The sequence below is a fragment of the Myotis myotis genome, unplaced genomic scaffold (genome assembly GCF_014108235.1).
Source record: "Myotis myotis isolate mMyoMyo1 unplaced genomic scaffold, mMyoMyo1.p scaffold_m19_p_2, whole genome shotgun sequence".
NCBI classification, from domain to species: Eukaryota; Metazoa; Chordata; class Mammalia; order Chiroptera; family Vespertilionidae; genus Myotis; species Myotis myotis.
The window spans coordinates 185,142,437-185,160,680 of NW_023416324.1; the positions used below are offsets into that span (position 1 = coordinate 185,142,437).

General features: G+C 46.0%; 1 protein-coding gene across 1 annotated transcript; it reads right to left on the reverse strand.

Annotated features, from left to right (window-relative positions):
- Positions 1–14,285: 14,285 nt before the first annotated feature.
- Positions 14,286–17,027, reverse strand: LOC118677615 (interleukin enhancer-binding factor 3-like). The gene has a single exon (XM_036352814.1). The coding sequence runs from the start codon at positions 16,914–16,916 to the stop codon at positions 14,337–14,339; it is 2,580 nt and encodes an 859-aa protein (XP_036208707.1). The 5' UTR covers positions 16,917–17,027; the 3' UTR covers positions 14,286–14,336.
- Between the last annotated feature and the right edge of the window lie 1,217 nt (positions 17,028–18,244).

Consider the following 18,244-nt stretch of genomic DNA (forward strand, 5'->3'; position numbering starts at 1 on the left):
AAGATCTCTGGGACTTGGGGTCACGCCAGCCTCTTAAATTTACCACTTGGGTGAATATAAAGGCCTGGGAGACTCAAGGAGTACTCATGTGCCCACCCCAAATGAAAGAAAAGCCTTGAATTTTCTTGAGGAAAAGTCCCCTATTTGCATATTTTTAATATGTTGCTGTGTCATTTTAAAGATGATTGTTTTGTTGAGTGTTTGACATATTTTTCTGGCGGCAATATATATATTTCATTCCCTGTTCTCACAGAGACTTCATATGATCCGGGCCCTGTTTTCTTAACCACAGATAGGTGCACAGCTGATAAGGAGAGAGACAGCGGGAAGGACTACTTACAACTGGCAATTACTGCATCTGACATATTGGCTATTATTGAGTATTTGTATTCTTCATAATTCTCCTCATGGGGCATCATGTTTTTACTAAACCCAAGGACCTATGACTGTCTTCCATAGGGAAAACTCTGTAGAGTCTTAGACAAGGATTTTATATGCAAAATGAGTTGCGAACTCATCATGCTGGTGTTTATCCCCCTAAGTCCAAATTAGTCCCTTCAGATTTGCACTAATTCTTCCTACCAGCCTATGGCAGTCTGCGTGATAATATTTTTCCTTATGAGGTTCCACTTCCACAAACATGGTATCACCTCTAAAGGAAACTTATGTGCCTCTTCCACAGGACTTGGGGCCAGAAACACCCAATGAAAAGCTGAAAAGGTTCTCAGCAATAAGCAGAGGTCAATGTCACTATTTCTGGGTATCTAGAGCACAATCCAATCCTAAAAAATAGCATAAAACTCACTGTGCACCATGGCCAGTGTGGCTCAGCTGGTTGGAGTGACGTCCCATGCACTGAAAGGTTGTGGGTTCAATTCCTGGTCAGGGCACATACCCGGGTGGTGGATTCAATCCCTGGATGGGGCGCATAGGAGAGGCAGCCAAGTGATGTTTCTTTCTCACATTCTCTCTCTCTCTCCCTCCCTCTCCCTCTCTCTCTCTCTCTCCTCTCTAGAATTAATGAACATATCCCCAGTGAGGAATAAACAAAGAAAGGAAAAGAAAACCTCACTGTGCGTTAGGCCCTATGCTAAGTGCTCTGCATACACCATCTTAGTCAGTCCTCACAACAGCCCCATAAGGTAGGTGCCATTGCCTTCCAAGGTACCAATGAGAGCATTGACCAGCCAAGGCCCTGAACATATTGGCAGGAGCTGGATTTGGACTCAGATGCATCTGGCCCCTCAGTTTATTTTAACTTTAAAAGGGCTCCTTTACCGTCCTCTTGACAAGGAGGAGTTATAAATGAACTCCCAACCTCAGGCACATTACTGAAGTCTGCAGCTGCTACATATTGTATTGACTCAACAAGAGGAAATTCCTTAAGAATTGCCTTTGAATTCTGCAAGTCCATCAAAGCAAATCCTGAATTATTTCCTCACACTTCCGTATTTCTGCACAAGGGTGGTTCCAAGAGCCCCCTCTTTCCTAAGCATAAATATTGAACCAGATGCCTTCTCCCTGGGCACCTCCAGATTGTCCTAATTTTTCTCCCCAAGACAGACAATTCACATAATCACTCTTCTTCTACACATTTTATTCACTGGCTGCCTTTTTAGTAATGACATTTTCTTGCTTAAAAAAGTGACTTGCATGCCAATATTCACAGCAGCATTCTTCATAATAGCAAAAACAAACAAAACATGGGAGCAACCCAAATGTCCATCAACGATAAATGGACAAATAAAATGTGGTCTACCGATATAATGGAACATGACTCAGCAGTAAAGAGGAATAAGATATTGGTTAATGCTGTGCCATGGATAAACCTCAAAAACATTATGCTACATGTAAGAAGCCAGCAGAAAAAGAACACCTGTTGTATGATTCCATTCCTGTGGAGCACTCAGAAAAAGCAAACTGTGGAGACAAAAAGCAGATTGGTGACTGCCTGGGGCTGGTTGGAAAAGGGATTAAGAGGCAGCAGGGATCTCTCTGGGGTGATGAAAATGTTCTAAAACTGCATTATGATGATGGCTGCTCAACTCAGTAAATTTGCTAAAATTTATTAAGTTGTACATTTTTTAAAAATATATATACTCCACTGACCCTTCACAGAGAGGAAGGGAGAGAGACAGAGAGCCAGAAACATCGATGAGAGAGAAACATCGATCAGCTGCCTCCTGCACATCTCCCACTGGGGATGTGCCCGCAACCAAGGTACATGCCCCTGACCGGAATCGAACTCGGGACCCCCCAGTCCGCAGGCCGACGCTCTATCCACTGAGCCAAACCGGTTTTGGCAAGTTGTATATTTAACAGTAGTGAATTTTACAGTATGTAAATTATATCTGAATAAAGCCATTTAAAGAAGCATTGATTCATGGATAACATTTTCGGCCACATGAAAAATTGGTCAAATGTTTTGCACAGTAAGCCACGGAGAGATAAATTTCTTCATCAGCAAAATGAATAGAAACTCTCACCTTAAAGACAATCACCTGAATATCAAATGAGTTATAAAAATGAAGGTGGTGCTTTAAAACTGAAAAAAATGGTTAATAGCAATGAAAGATGCCTTTGGCTCAGGGGTAGACATTTTATTCTCTCCTCTAGGTGGTGCTAGAATCTAAAAATGAGAAGACTCCTGGTAAATGCATCAGCTTTGTAGCAAATTACTTTTTCCTATCAAGTTACATCCCTAAAGGGAGTTTTTAGTCTAATGTCCTTGAGTACAGAGTCTTCTCCTGAATTAGTCTTAGGATAGCAGATATCCTAACAACCTCACTGCCAAACTTCTCATCACTCACAAATTGTCAATTTCACAATCACTGTGGTATGGTTGGATGGAACACCATTCATCTTCCATTTCTTTCCAGTAGTTTCCATGAAAATATACTCAGTGCTTTAGTATGTAATTGGGAATGAGGGGTCCATTAATCAAACCACTTGCAAAAGATCTCAAAAATAAACGCAAGGCTAGCAAAAAATACCACATGTAGCTGCAGGCCCTCTGCCTGCTTCCACCATAGTTGATAGAAAGAACCATGGATGTGCTGTTACTGTGCTGTGTCACTCTATATATTAGCAAGTTCATGCTTCCAAAGCTGAAAGAAGAGCTTCTGTATCATGCTTATGTCTTCTATCTGAGCCAGTCTCTCTCTCTCTCTCTCTCTCTCTCTCTCTCTCTCTCTCTCTCTCTCTCTCCACCCTCCCCCTCCCCACATCTCCCTCCCTTCCTTTCTCCCTTCCTCCCTCCCTCCCTCAAAAAAAGAAGAAAAAAAACAGATGGGTTTATAGATTACCTTTTTGCTCTTTATCTGATGGTTTCTAAGAGAAGTTGGTTCAAGTAGTAGAGCCAAGAGCCCACACCCCAAGGCTCGTGAGCCCCACTGTGTGGCAAGGGCACACAGAGCCTTTATCTGAGCCCCCAGGCTCCCACAGGACCCACTGCTGTACTCACTTCCAGTGGGCGGCAGGGCTGGTCCTCTAAGCGAGTATGAAAGCCAAAGCTGATGCCCCATGATGTCTTGCAAAAGGAAGAATACAGAAGCAACACAGAACAAGCATGCAGGAGTTGTGCAAACAGACAGCTCATTACCAAGAATTCCTCACCAGTGAAAATACCTCCCCACAGGGGAAGGATTTGAAAAAGAGCTCTTGCCTCCTGGAGCCCTCTGTTCAGTGGAAATAAATGAGCTTTAACAATACAATTCCATAAAAGCTTTAAAAAAAATGGTATTTAAGCAGCATGGAAATAACCTATGATAAATTAATGCAAAATCAATTCGGGCACACAATTTACATCTGCTGCGTTACCCAGAATGGCTCTCTTCTATAACTGGAACTCTATGAGCTTAATTCTGGGAAGACTGGAAGAAGTGTTGTGTTTTCTGGAATGTGGCTGTGCAATCAGCCACCAGGAGGTTAAATCCATAACCTTTTACAGCCACCCGAAGCTGGTATCTTCAGAAAATGCACATTTCAAATTAATGCCCAACAAAGTAAGTGTTCATGGGTCTAGGCCTTTAAGCCCAGCTCTCTCCCCAAACCTGTGGTCTTTCCATGTCCAGCAGGCTTTGTCTTTCCCAAATAAAGTTTAGAGCAAACAATGAACTGCTTCTGGGAACTAAACTTCTCACTGAATCACTGCACTAACTCAAGGCCGGTTGTGGGCCTCTCAGTTTTCTCATCCTCCCCACCCCCCAGGTGGGTATAATGCTGATTTAGTTCATCAAAACCATCATGAATACATCCCTATGTTCATAGCAGCACAATTTACAATACCTAAGATTTGGAAACAGCCTAAGTGCCCATCAGAAGATAAGTGGATAAAAAACTGTGGTACATCTACACAATAGAACACTACACAGCAATAAAAAAGAAAAAACTCTTACCATTTGCAACAGAGAGAATTATGCTAAGCAAAGTGTCAGAGAAAGATAAGTATCACATGATCTCATTTATATGTGGAATCTAATAAACCAAATAAACGGATGAACAAAAACAGACCCAGAGACATAAAAGCATGAACAAACTGTTGAACCTCATAAAAAGGCAGAGAAGGGTGGGTGAGAAGAGATCAACCAATGAACTTGTATGCATATATACATAACCTGTGGACACAGACAATGAGGTGGTGAGGGTTATGCATATATGCATACAAGTTCATTAGACACAGACAATGGGAGCGGGCTGGAAGAGGTTAATGGGGGAAAAAGGAGACCTATGTAATACTTTCAACAATAAAGATTTTTATAAAAAGAGAAAGCTGGGGGGGAAAAAAAACACCACAAACCATTGTTAGTTAATTATGCACAAAGCACAGTTAAAGTTCCAAACCTTGAAATCCTATATAATAAAAGCCTAATATGCAAATTGACCGAACAGTGGAATGACCTGTGGAACGACTGGTCCCTATAATGTGCACTGACCACCAGGGGAAAGATGCTCAATGCAGGAGCTGCCCCCAGCCCACAGGCCCTGACCTGTAGCAGAGGTGGGGGATGGAACTGGTGAGCAGGCAGCACCAGGCCAGCCAAGGTGGGTGCCAGTTGGGGGGGGGGGGGTTTGCTCTGCAGAGTGGCCCTGATTGCCAACCAGAACTAGAGACCCTACTGGTGCACAAATTTCATGCACCAGGCCTCTATTTAATTATAACAAAAGATGATGAGAAGGAAGTTCAGAGGAGTGAGGGGGGGAAAGGGTGATTGCAGGAAGTTGCTAGAGTGTCAAGGGGAGGGAGTTTGAAGGAAGAGGAAGTTGGTAAGAGTGTCAAATGCCACAGAGAAGATGAGTAAGGTAAGGACTGCTTGCCCACCAGGCCTGGCCTTTAGGAGGGCAATGTTGGCCCTGGGGAGCCTTTCATAGAGGAGTAGAGGAAGCCTGGATGAGTGGGTAAAGATGAACAAACAAGAGGTGTCGACTCTGGTGCCTTCCCTGGTGAAGGGAAAGGAAAGGAGAGGGGGGTCGCCTGGTGGAGGTGTTTAATAGGCAAGGTTTTTCATATTGCAAAGACTTTCTTACGACATTGCATGCCTCTATCCAGTGCTGAAATCTCACACGAGGAATTCTCATCTTGCCTGAGACGCCAACCTTCTTTGAATGGCTCGCGGTAGGATTTCAGTAAATATTTGTGGGAAGAAGCAAGGCTGCTCTCAGAACTGCCTCAGTGCAGCTTGCCTGAAACCAGAAATCTTTTTTAATCAGATTGAAATATTTCACTCCTTTGTCTTTTAAGGTTTTGAATTTTTTAGTTGGGTGACCTCAGACAAGTCCGGTCTCTGGACCTCATTTCCTCATATCAAAGTATAAACGTGCATGGCTCTTGTATAAAGTGCTTGGCTCAGACTAAGCAGGTTATTTCATTTATTACTATTATTATCGTTATTATAACTATTTGTCATCCTGGGAGCAAGGGAAGGCATGTGACATCTGGGCTACACATCCAAATAACTCAGGATATTTCACACAAGGGAAAAGGTTTGAAAAACAGCTCTTGTCTCCTGCAGCCCTCCCTTCAGTGGAGACAAAATGGCTTTTAAAATGAAATCTCACAGAAGCTCATTTTAAAAACACCAAATATAATTCCAAAAAAAAAAGTTCTTAAAAATTTAGAAAGTCAACAGCAAAAGTCAATGCTGGAGACCAATCCCAGCATGATAGCAGGGCTGCATCTGGGAATGGCTGAAGGCATTTCCCCAAACCTGAATAGGATACATTAAATTGATTTCTTGGCTGCCAGACAGCTAAAGGGCATCTTAATCTACATGTTATTGCCTCCTACTGGCCAAATACCTGAACAGCCGTAGGCTAATTCCCCCATTCTGACAATGGACTCTGTACTAAACCCTGACCCGTTGAAGTGTATATCTCTGCCTCACCTCAGGACAAATTGTGTTAATAAAAATCATGGGGTCCTGGGGACAGGAGAACCTAAGGCCTTAGACTAGTGGTTCTCAACCTTCCTAATGCCGCGACCCTTTAATACAATTCCTCATGTTGTGGTGACCCCCAATTTCATTGTTACAAATTGAACATAATTAAAGCATAGTGATTAATCACAAAAACAATATGTAATTGTATATGTTTTCCAATGGTCTTAGGCGACCCCTGTGAAAAGTTCGTTCGACCCCCCAAAGGGGTCGTGACCCACAGGTTGAGAACAGCTGCCTTAGACTTTAGATCTTAGAAATTAGCTCCTTTAGCTAAGCTCCTCTGACCCCCAATGCCTTTCAAAATTGTATTTCGTCTCCGGACTCTTTATTAGTCTCTGGATTCTTATGTCATCTACGTGTAGCCTTCTCCAGATTCCTGAACCCTTCTTGATGCTGGGACAAGAACCCCGGCAAGTCAACCCTAATGGAAACCTATGGACTCTGTGTAACTATGATGTGTCAATGTCAGTTCGTCAAGTGGAACAAATGTACCCCTCTGTTGGGAGATTTGGTAACGTGGGAGCTTATACATGTGTGGGACAGGGCGCCTATGGGAAATCTCAGTACCTTTCGCTCACTTTTGCTGTGAATCTAAAATTGCTCTAAACCAGGGGTTCTCAACCTGTGGGTCGCGACCCCTTGGGGGGTCGAACGATCCTTTCACAGAGGTTGCCTAAGATCATCGGAAAACACATATATAATTACATATTGTTTTTGTGATTAATCACCATGCTTTAATTATGTTCAATTTATAACAGTGAAATTGGGGGTCACCACAACATGAGGAACTGTATTAAAGGGTCGCGGCATTAGGAAGGTTGAGAACCACTGCGTCTAAACAGAAGTTCTTCCAAACAAGTCTGATTGAGTTTGTGAAAGAAAGAAACCAAAGCATCATGCCAGGAGCAGGAAAGTCTGGCTGGGTCATGGTAGCCGTGCTCTGGGGGCTGGGGCAGGGCGGGCAGCTCCTGATTTGTGACAAGCAACCAGAGGAAGGGACTGAGATGGGTGCGAGCCCAGGGCCTGGATGTCGACAGCACCTTGTAAGATATGTTCTGTGGATTTTCCTGCACAGCTGGGATGAAGGTGAAGTTCGGGGGATCTCCCAGGACCTCACCTCTGCCACAGGCAGTGCCCAGTACTCCTGCACGTGTCCATGATGAGGTGAACTGTGAGGGTTCTTAGCAAACACCCAGAAATGAAACAGCAGCAGGCTTAGAGAAGCTGGTTGTCCATGGCCTTGAGGCAGGAATGCCAAGAGATAAATGGCCTTGAGAATCAGGCAGGCCTGCTTTGCAAACTTGGCCTCCTCACTTAGCTGTACGGCCTTGGACACGCTACTTAATTTCTGACCCTCAGCTCCCCACCTATCCAATGGGCATAATAATAGGGCTTGGGGTGATAATGTGCATGAAAAACTTTAGTGTTTGGTGCACAATGTCTATTTAAAAAAAAAAAAATCAGTACCACCCTCTGCTTTTGTCCTTCAAAAAAAAAAAAATTTCTAAATGTCTCTTCCAAATCCTGATGTTTCATCAGCTTCTAGGAAGAGCAGAGATTTCCTTCCTGTTCTCACAAAGATTACAGGGGGAGGGGCTAGTGATAAATTTGTTTTTCTTCTTTCTAAAGGTCAGAGCCTAAACTCAAGTTTCTCTCTGACTCATCCTAGTGCCTAAAGCAAATTCTGTGTTTCCGGTCTCATTTTCTTTATCTGACAAATGGGCTTTATTTAATCATTTCCCTCCCCGTCTTTCAGCACAGACTTACTGTTTTGGGGCACTCTATAAATTGTGTTCGAACATTTTGCTTCCAATTGCCTCTTTCAGGAGATGTTTTAGATGTCTTTCCAGCATTAAGGAATTGGGGGAGGGGAGATGGGGAGATTATTTCTCCAGGGGAATCATTGGAGAACAATACCACAAAACAGTGGCTCTCAATTGGAGGTGATTTTGCCTCCCAGGGGACATTTGGCAATTGAAATTGATTTTGGTTGTCACAACTGGGAGGGAGGGGGTGCTACTGGCCTCTAGTGGGTAGAGGCCAAGAATGCTGATACACATCCTACAGTGCACAAGACAGCCACCCACAACAAAGAATTAACGGGCCCAACTGTGTCAAGATTGAGACTCCCTGCCATAAGGGTCTCATTGTTACCGGAAAGGGGACCTGACCCTGAGCAGGTCTGCCTAGGGCCAGCTGGGAGTGTGTGGGTTCTTGACTCTGTGCAGGAAAAATGTCACAACAGGAGGCCAGGTGAATTTTAGAGGAAAGGCTGGGGAACTGAACCTAGCCTGGTCCACTTTGGCTAACTAAGAAGTCAGAGAAAAGGGGGCCTTGGGGACAGATTCAGGGGGTTTTTCTGAGACAAACTGCTACGACCCATTGCTGCCTGTTTGCAGCCTCCTGTGATCCCTTAGAGCAGTGGTCGGCAAACTGCGGCTCGGTAAACCACGGCTCTCGAGCCACATGCGGCTCTTTGGCCCCTTGAGTGTGGCTCTTCCACAAAATACCAGCTCTTCCACAAAATACCGACTTCTGCACATGGGCCACGAAGTTTCAATCGCACTGTACGTACGCGCCCGCACGTGGTATTTTGTGGAAGAGCCACACTCAAGGGGCCAAAGAACCGTATGTGGCTCCCAAGGTGCAGTTTTCGACTATGGCTAAAGCAGTGGTTCTCAACCTTGGCTGCACATTAGAATCACCTGGGAATCTTTTTAAAATCCTGATTTCTGGGCCTCATCCTCCGGAAATTCTGTTTCTTTGTTATGGGGTGAATTTAAAAAGATTCCCAGGTGATTCTAATGTGCAGCCAAGGTTGAGAACCACTGATTTAGAAAGTCTGTTTCTTTGTTACTAGTGTTGTGGCTTCACCCCATAACAAAGAAACAGAATTTCCGGAGGATGAGGCCCAGAAATCAGGATTTTAAAAAGATCCCCAGGTGATTCTAATGTGCAGCCAAGGTTGAGAACCACTGCCTTAGAGTTTAGGAGATACATGCCTGTGAGGGAGGAGGAGGGTGGGAGAGACATGGGTGTGCTCCCCGGAAGAAGGTCGAGACTTTGTTTTGAGGGGTTTTAAAGGCTGGGGGTTTAGAGGAGGACTTAAGGGGAGGATCAATAGTATATTCATCAGCTTTCTAGGTGTGCTCCCTCAGGGTCATGGTCTTCACTGATTGGACAGTATGGGGCCAGTGTTCGTTAGTCACTGCAGCTGGTCTTGGTGTTACCCACCTGGTTTTGCTACTTTTCTGGGCCTGGAGCTAAAATGCAACTGAGGCCTAGTGCTATCTCTAGGAAGGGGACCTTTTGTATCTGGTGCAAATTGCTGTCCGTTTGTTCAGCTGTCTGTCTCAGTTTCCCTGTTCCACTTGTCCTGGCTAATGGCTGTCTCGTCAATATTGTAACTTTCCTCATTTTCTTTTTCCTTTTCCTTGTTTGCTTTACATTCTTGTCCTTGGTCTCAATTCTCTCCTTCTCTCCCCCTAATCAAACCTCCCTCCCCTCTCCTATCTGTCTATCTGCTCCTTCCCTCTCTTACCACTAAGTCTGTTTTCATTCTCTCTATCTTCTGTGCTATCATTGTTTACTGTTTATGATCCTCCGAAGTTCCAGGTCCTTGGCAAATACAAATGAAGTTACTATTCCAGCTCTGTCACTGATTAACCCTGTGTTCTTCTGTCAGTAAATTCACCTCTCTGGGACTCGGCTTCCTTCCTGTAAATGGACACAGGACAAAGTGATCTCTAAGGCTTGAATCTATGATTGACAATTGTCTTGGCAATTCAATGCCTAACAAGCTTATAAGAAAATCTCAGTATGAGAGAGGGACCCTATTTAAGAAACATTATATAGTCAGAAAGAAAAAGATGTTTGTGCCATTGTGTAAATACTAAAATTCAATCCCACCAAGGCAATCAGGGTTAAGATAAAATCTGTAGGGGACTAATTTTCAAAGAAAGCTATCAGAAAATTAACGAGCTAAAAAGATATTAATTGTAGCAGAATTTTCAATAATAAAATGTTGGAAACAATATAAATAGCCAACAGTTGGGAAATGAGACAAGAATTATGATATATTTATATAATGAAATACCATGTAGCTGTTAAAAATATAATTATGATATATTTTTAACAACATGGAAAATATTTAAATGCAGGAGACAGGATTGTATATAGTTTATACTCATATTTAGTACAATTCTGCCATTTTCTATGTGGACATTTTTAAAAATTATTAAATCATTCTTAAAATTAAATAGTATTTTAAATTAAATAATTTTTCCTTTTCTTAATTTCAAGATAATGCATGCTTATTTGTAAACAGTTTCAAAAACTGAGATTAAAAAAAAAAAGATTTCCATAATTGAGCACCAGAGTTAACGCCTGAGATATCTTTCCAGTCTTTTCTATTTTTTAAATAACAATGGGGTCATACTCTTTTTGTGACCTGCATTTTCTTTCTTTGCCATTAAATAGCTTTCTGCAAGGGCATTTATTTTAGTTGCATAATGTTCCTTTGTATCTGTACTAAACCTAATGGGGGAGGGGAGGGAGAGGGAGTAACTAAACTTGTAAAAAATGAAGAGTACCAGTTCACAATTCTGGTAGACCTGAATTATTGATGCTTTCTTGGGCAATGTAGGGCCTGTTAGGTCTCATCATGGAATCATAACATGGCAAGTTGGGTGGGCACCATGGAAGTCATTCAATGCAACCCGTTCTCCCTGGCCCCTCCTTCCCACTCAATGCAACCCCTTCCTACTACCCTGAGCTGGTGCGTTTGGTTTCATCAGCCTAGAGCAGGAGGGCCACTTGTGTGAGGCCTATCTCCTCCAGCCTCCCTCCCCCACCCACTTCATCTAGTTGAAATGATGGAGCTGTCTGTTCCCCAGCCTTATCTCCCAACGTGGGGGTGGGGTGGGGGGACTTGGGCCTTTATTTGTCATCAAGTTCTCATGACACAGGCTCCGTCTGAGACACTCTTCCTTCTGTGATTCACTGCCAAGTCTGCATTCTGCTTTCCTGTCTGGGGATGTCATGACATTAGATTTTTCTGGTTAAAGAAAAAAATGCTTACCCGCTCATTTCTTTACCCAAGCACTCTGAGAATCCCCTAAGGTTCACATGGACCTCACTGCCACCATCAACCCTCAGGAGGCCCAAAATGGCACTGCTCTGGCCAAGGCCCTCCTGCCGGAACCAATTTGCTAAGGACACTACACTTTCCTTTATTCCCGTGACTCCTCTCTCTGGGCCCATGTCCCATTTCAGATCCCCCATCCCAGTCCTCTCTCAGCAGGCAAAAAATACCTGCCAAACGAAGTTTCCCATATTCTCTGGGGATTCAACATGCTTGCATTTGCAAGGAGAGTGAGGTGATGCTTAATCCATAGACATGGCTCATTAATTACGGGGCCTCAGGTATCTCTGAGAGGCTGCCTGACCCAGAGGCTTTTGGAAGGCTTTCACCACAGGCTGCATCCACTTCGCTCACAACTGAAAGGCTGGAGTGGGGAGCAAACCAAAACCTGTGGAGCCCCACAGTGTGCCAGGGATGGTGCCAAGAGCTCTCTAGGAGGTTCCATATTTATTCCTTACAACACCAAACACTGGGCATCATTATCCCAATTTTAATATAGAATAACGGAGTTTTCAAGAAATTAAGTCATTGGCAGGAGTTGGTAGTCAGGGTTTGAACTCAGGGCTATTGATTCTATCATTACAAAGATTATAATAGCACTGCCTCCCCATAATAGTAGCACCTATATATTTTCAAAGAAAAACTAAAGGCCTGAGCCCTAAATTAGTGTCTTCCTGTGCTCCCGCTTATCTATATATATAAAAGCCTAAATGACTGAATGACTGAGCGACCTGTCAACCAGTCACTGTGATGCACACTGACAACCAGGGGACACATGCTCAACTCACAGGATCTGGCTTCCTCCTGTCTGGATCTGGCCTGCAGGGATTGGACTCCCTCCTTGTTGGGGTCCAACCCCAGCAGGTCCAGGGGTACCCAAATGTGTGGACAGAGTCTGGAAAAAAGGAGTGACACGGAGACAGCGTTCAGTTGATCAGCAGCCTAGCCAGGATCTCTAGCCAGGATCTCCAGCCAAGTTCTGTCTTTTATTGTCTTGTTACATATGTATTTATACCAGTTGATTTTAATCCTGTCAATTTCTATACCAAAGGTTAGGGCGTTTCTTATCTCCATTCCAGGGAGTAAAGATTATGTAGCTTAAGGGTGATTGTTCGTAGTTAAAGTAATTAACTTCCCGCCTGGCATTTAGTTAAGGGGTTTTATTCCCTCCCTAACTTCAGGGAAAAATCCCTACCTGGGGAAACAACCTTTCTCGGAGAGGTGACCTTGGTTAAAACACATAGCGCCAAGAAGGTGAGCAAACATATTAAGAAGAGTATGCCATATACACCAGGTCCCTTGAAACATATGCTGTGCAGGTGTTTCTTCCCTGCAGCGACTGTGTCAAGCAGCAAGGACGGACTGGCTTCCGGCAAATTCCCCCTTTTTTATTTTTTAAATGATAGTGCATGTAAATCGGCGGCCACCTCTCGGATTGGGTTGTTTATGACTCGGAAGAAGACTGACAAGCAATGATAGTGAGCATAGCTATACACATAGTGGATGGAGTGCACAAGGAGCTTTGTTCCTGTAGAAGGTTGCTGGCCTCTTCCGTCAAGGGATTTCAGCTGTCCTCAAGTCAGGGGTTTGGTTGTCCTTATTGATCTGGCTAGCAGGCAGCGTCCTTGGCGATGGGCTTCCCGAAGCGTCAGCGAGTTGAAGGGCTGCATCAAAGGGTCCATCAGGGCCATGCTTGATGGTGGTGTCGGTGTCCGGGGAGGAGTCAGCTATGCCCTCTGGGTCGGCTGATATGGATGATACCAGGGAGGAGGAGGGGGAGGGGGAGACGGAGGGTAGTGTGACATAGGGTCGGACTTCGCTGATTTACTCAGAGTCCTCGGACTTGGTGAGAGAGTAGCTTCCACTTCTTGCTTTTCTACCATCTGCTGGGCCTCAGTTGTTAACTTCTTCAGCTGACCCCACGTTGGCACCTCAGTCCCTTGCGTAGCCTTCCTTTTCTTCTTTTTTCCGCTTTTCTGTCATCAGGGCAACTCTAAGTCTTTGGAACGATGGGACAAGGAGCTTCTCTGGGTCCATTGTGGTGACGCACATAATGCTCGGGTACCCAAATTGTCTGCACTGCTCCTTCTGGGAAGATACAAAACAACCTCTTCTCCACATCATTACTAGGTCTGGTAAAACTCTTGTCTGGTTTGTGTATCCTTCTACCAGGCTGAGTCAGCAGAGGCTATTGTACAGGAGGCCCGATGCCTTTTGGCTGCTGTGCAACCCTCTGCATTTTTTTTTCTTTTTTTCTTTGTCTACATTAAGCTGAATTCAAATGTACTGCCTGAATGATCCAGACATACAAAACCCCCACTCTTTCCCACTGTTTTTTAAAATAAAAACTTTACTTATAAAACTGAAACACTAAAGCATTAAAATACAGAAAGCTCGCTTAACTCACTTCACAAAAGCATTAACAGATGAGGTATCCCTTCTGTAACTATTTCAAGACAAACTGAATTAACACTAACACCAATTGTAAGTAGACAGAGGGATACTGAACTGTAAGAACTCAGAAAACTCTACTCGGACAAAGTTGTAATGGCAACTAACAAACCACTGAAGACGTGGAGTCCCAAACACGGCTAAATATGGGTCACAGAACGGGTCACAGGACAGGGTAGGGCAAGGGGACCCAAAGGGGCCCCAGACATGTTAACTGTCATGCATAAAACTGAATCTTACAACAAGGAGGGGTAAGTGCAGAAGGTACAAATCTTCACCCTCAGGGCTTTATCTGTACTGGTAGTTCATGCTGTGGTCTGCGTTCCTGCCGTAGCCTCCCTGTGATGACTGGTAAGAGCTGGGAGGGCCGCTGTCATTCTGGCTGGGCCCCGGGTGTTGTAGTTCGATTGTGATGAGTAGCCTCCTTGTTTGCCTTGGTATGAGCTGCTGCCCCCAGAACCTCCTCCGTAGCCCCCATGTGACCCTGGGTTATACGACGGCCTGCCTGAACTGTAGCCTGAACCGTAGCTGTAGGAGTTGGCGTTGTAGTTTCCTTGGCCGTGACTATAGCCTCTCTGCTTGCCCTGCCGGGGGCCATAGTTGCTGTACTGGCTCTGGCTGTAGGACTGCTGCTGGTCTGGGTGGGGCTGGTAGCCTGAGCCGCAGGAGGGTTTCTGCTGGCCCCCCTGTGGCTGTTTCTTCCCGGGGGGCACTGGGGAGCTGTAGTTGTCACCTTGGTAGTAGGAGCCGTAGCCGGAGGAGCCACCACCGCCCCCGCCGCCGCCACTGCCAGCATTCCCAGAATGCCCTCCATTGCTGTAGAACTGACTGTAGCCAGCTGTTGCCAAGTTGCCTCCATACCCATAGCTGTCATACCCAGCGCCAGCATTCATGTAGTTTCCATGGTTGGCGCCACCAAATCCTCTTCCTCTACCTCGACCACGGATGCTCCCTCCTCTTCCCCGCCCTCGAAGGTTTGGGGGCGGAGGCACTTCGTTGTGCATGAGGCCTCCCATGCCAAAACCAGGGTTATGTGGCTTAGCAGCAAATTTCAGTCCACCTCTGATAGGCACAGGTGCTCTCTTCTTCTTATTGGCCTCCAGGGAGAGAGGGGCATCAGGGAATAGCTTTTCTAGCGCAGAAAGGGCAGCATGTGCTTTTGCCACCTTTTTATTTGAGCCAGCACCTTGAAACTTCTGTCCATCTACCTCGACCTCCATCACAAAGCGCTTGTCATGGCTGCCACCAGTCTCTGGGATGAGCTCATACTTGAGGCCACGCCTCTTCTCATTAAGCTCCATGACGGGGTTCTTGCCATGCTTGGTCAGAATCGGCCCCCGCTCGGTAGTGGGATCCGCAGTAAAGGCAGCAGTGGGGGTCGAAGCGGCTTCTACCACAGGTGGAGGGGCCATGACAGCTGCTTTGGCCTCAGTTTCTTCAGCCGAGTCCTCCTCCTTACTGGAGTTTCTGCCTTCAGCACCGGTAGGCAAGCCCATGTCCTGTAACACCTTGACAGCCACATGCAGCTTGGCAGTCTTTTTGGATGGTCCGGAGGCCTCGAATGAGCTGCCATCTACTTCCACAGACATGGTGAAGATGGGGGCATGGACCGGCCCCTCCTGGGAAACCAGTTTATACTGCAGCCCGGGCTTCAGCTGGTTCAGCCTCATCAGGGCATTCCTAGCCTGGGGAGGCTCTGCCTTCTCCTCTTTCTTCTGAATCTTCTTCTTTTTGCTGGGAGGCTTTTCCTCTCCATCCTCCTCCATTGGGCGTTTCATTGGTGTAATGGCGTAGGTGGTACTGGGGGAGATTTGAACCATGTAGTCCACTGGGTTTTCATTCTTTGGTTTCTTGGGCATCTTAGAAGGCAGAGGGTCCATACCCAGGACTTTATGCAGCTGTCCAAATGCAGCAAGTCGCAGAGCATGCTGCGCACTCTGTGTGATATCTTCCCGTTGCTGTCTGTCTAGGTGCCCAATAGCATCAGTGGCTTCTTTTTCACAAGGGTCATAAATGCCAGAACCATCTGGCATCACGATGCCTGACGCCAGGCACTCCAGCACTCTCCGCAGGGCCTCACCAGCACCCATGGGTCTGTTGGCTGTGCCGATGGACTTTTCACAGAGAAGCTCAAGGGGCCATCCTCTCAGAGGACCCCAGGTGGGCACTCGGGTGCACAGGTCCCTCAGGACCCGGATGACAATAACACAAGACTTCAGCCCTTTGGCTCTGGCCTGGAACCACTTGGCATGTTGGAGGGATGCCAAGGCAGCAAGGCATTTCTGCCTGTCCAGGACGTCCAGGGGGTCGTTGACTGATAGCGTTTCTCCAGCTAATACTTTCTCCATTTCTTCTCTGACAACGGGGGATGTCAGGTGGATAGTCAGGGACAATGGAGGCTCTTTTGTGTTTTTTATGACTATCGCAGCATCATCGACAGATTGGAGTATTTTGTACTTATCTTCTGTAACAGCAGAGAGCTGGATGGCCAGGTTGTCAGCCACCTTGTCCAGGAGGGCAGTTGTGGGTTTCTCCTTGCATAGCAGCACCAGTTCCAGGTCCAAGTCCCCCTTGAGCAGGAGGCCCTTTGCCACAAGGCCAACACGCATTACACCTCGCAGGGTTCTTGTCATATGCTCCATCTTTTGCTCCCCGGTCCCTTCTTTGCTCTCATCCTCTGGGGGCACGTCCAAGTTCTCGGACTCGGCATGTTCACTGCTGCCTTTCTCCTGCTCATCAATCCAATCAGACACAGCTTTGAGAGCCCGCTCTGTATGGGACACCATGTTCTGGACTGCATCCAGTTCCTCTAGGGTTGGATAAACAGAAGAATGCTTTGCCATCAAGAGGCGATCATCATTCACAAAAATTTGCAATGGACGCATTTTTACTTCTTTTTCTGTAATGTCTGGAAATCAAATTTTGCTTATATTTTCAAATTGTGACAGATTTCCTTGGTGTTATCAATACTTTAGCTATCTTGTCAGCATCCCTTCCCTGACCACAACCGCCGCTGACTGCCTGCCACAACCCACCGGGATCTCTCCAGCAAAAGCCACGCGGTGCGCACCGGGCTGCTGAGTCCAACTGCAATGGCGAGAAGATGAGGAGGAGCCTAGGGGAACCCTGTTAAGGTTCCAATTGTTGGGGTTCAACCCCAGCAGGTCCAGGGGTCCCCAAAGGTGTAGATGGAGTTGGCAAAGAAGGAATGACACGGAGACAGCGTTCAGTTGATCAGCAGCCTAGCCAGGTTCTCCAGCCAGGTTCTAGCCAGGTTCTGTCTTTTATTGTCTTGTTACATCTGTATTTATACCAGTTGATTTTAATCCTGTCAATTTCTATTCCAAAGGTTAGGGTGTTTCTTATCTCCATTCCAGAGAGTAAAGATTATGTAGCTTAAGGGTGATTGTTCGTAGTTAAAGTGATTAACTACCCGCCTGGCATTTAGTTAAGGGGTTTTATTCCCTCCCTAACTTCAGGGAAAAATCCCTACCTGGGGAAACAACCTTTCTCGGAGAGGTGATCTTGGTTAAAACACATAGCGCCAAGAAGGTGAGCAAACATATTAAGAAGAGTATGCCATATATGCCAGGTCCCTTGAAACATATGCTGTGCAGGTGTTTCTTCCCTGTAGCAACTGTGTCAAGCATCAAGGACGGACCAGCTTCCGGCACCTCCTGTCTGGATCAGACCTGCAGGGATTGGACCAAAATCGGCTATCCGACATCCCCTGAGGGGTCCTGGATTGCAAGAGGGCACAGGCCAGGCCGAAGTACCCCACCGGTGCATGAATCCATGCACTGGGCCTCTAGTAACCTATATAATAATCCTATATAATAAAAGGGTAATATGCAAATTGACCCTAACTGCAGAACTACCAGGAACAACCAGTCGCTATGATGCCCACTGACCACCAGGGGGCAGACACTCAATACAGGAGCTGCCCCCTGGTGGTCAGTGTGCTCCCACAGGGAGAGCTCTGCTTAGCCACAAGCCAGGCTGACCCTGCTAGCTAGTGCAGCGGTGGTGCTTGGAGCCTCTCCCGCCTCCTCAGCAGCACTAAGGATGTCCAACTGACGGCTTAGGCCTGATCCCCCAGGGAGTGGGCCTAAACTGGCAGGTGGATATCCCCTGAGGGGTCCTAGACTGCGAGAGGGCACAGGCCTGGCTAAGGGACACCCCCCTACTCCCCGCCCGAGTGCACGAATTTTCT

What these genes read in the sequence shown, in the direction of transcription:
- LOC118677615 (XM_036352814.1), bottom strand. Translation starts at nt 16,916, where the DNA reads ATGCGTCCATTGCAAATTTTTGTGAATGATGATCGCCTCTTGATGGCA.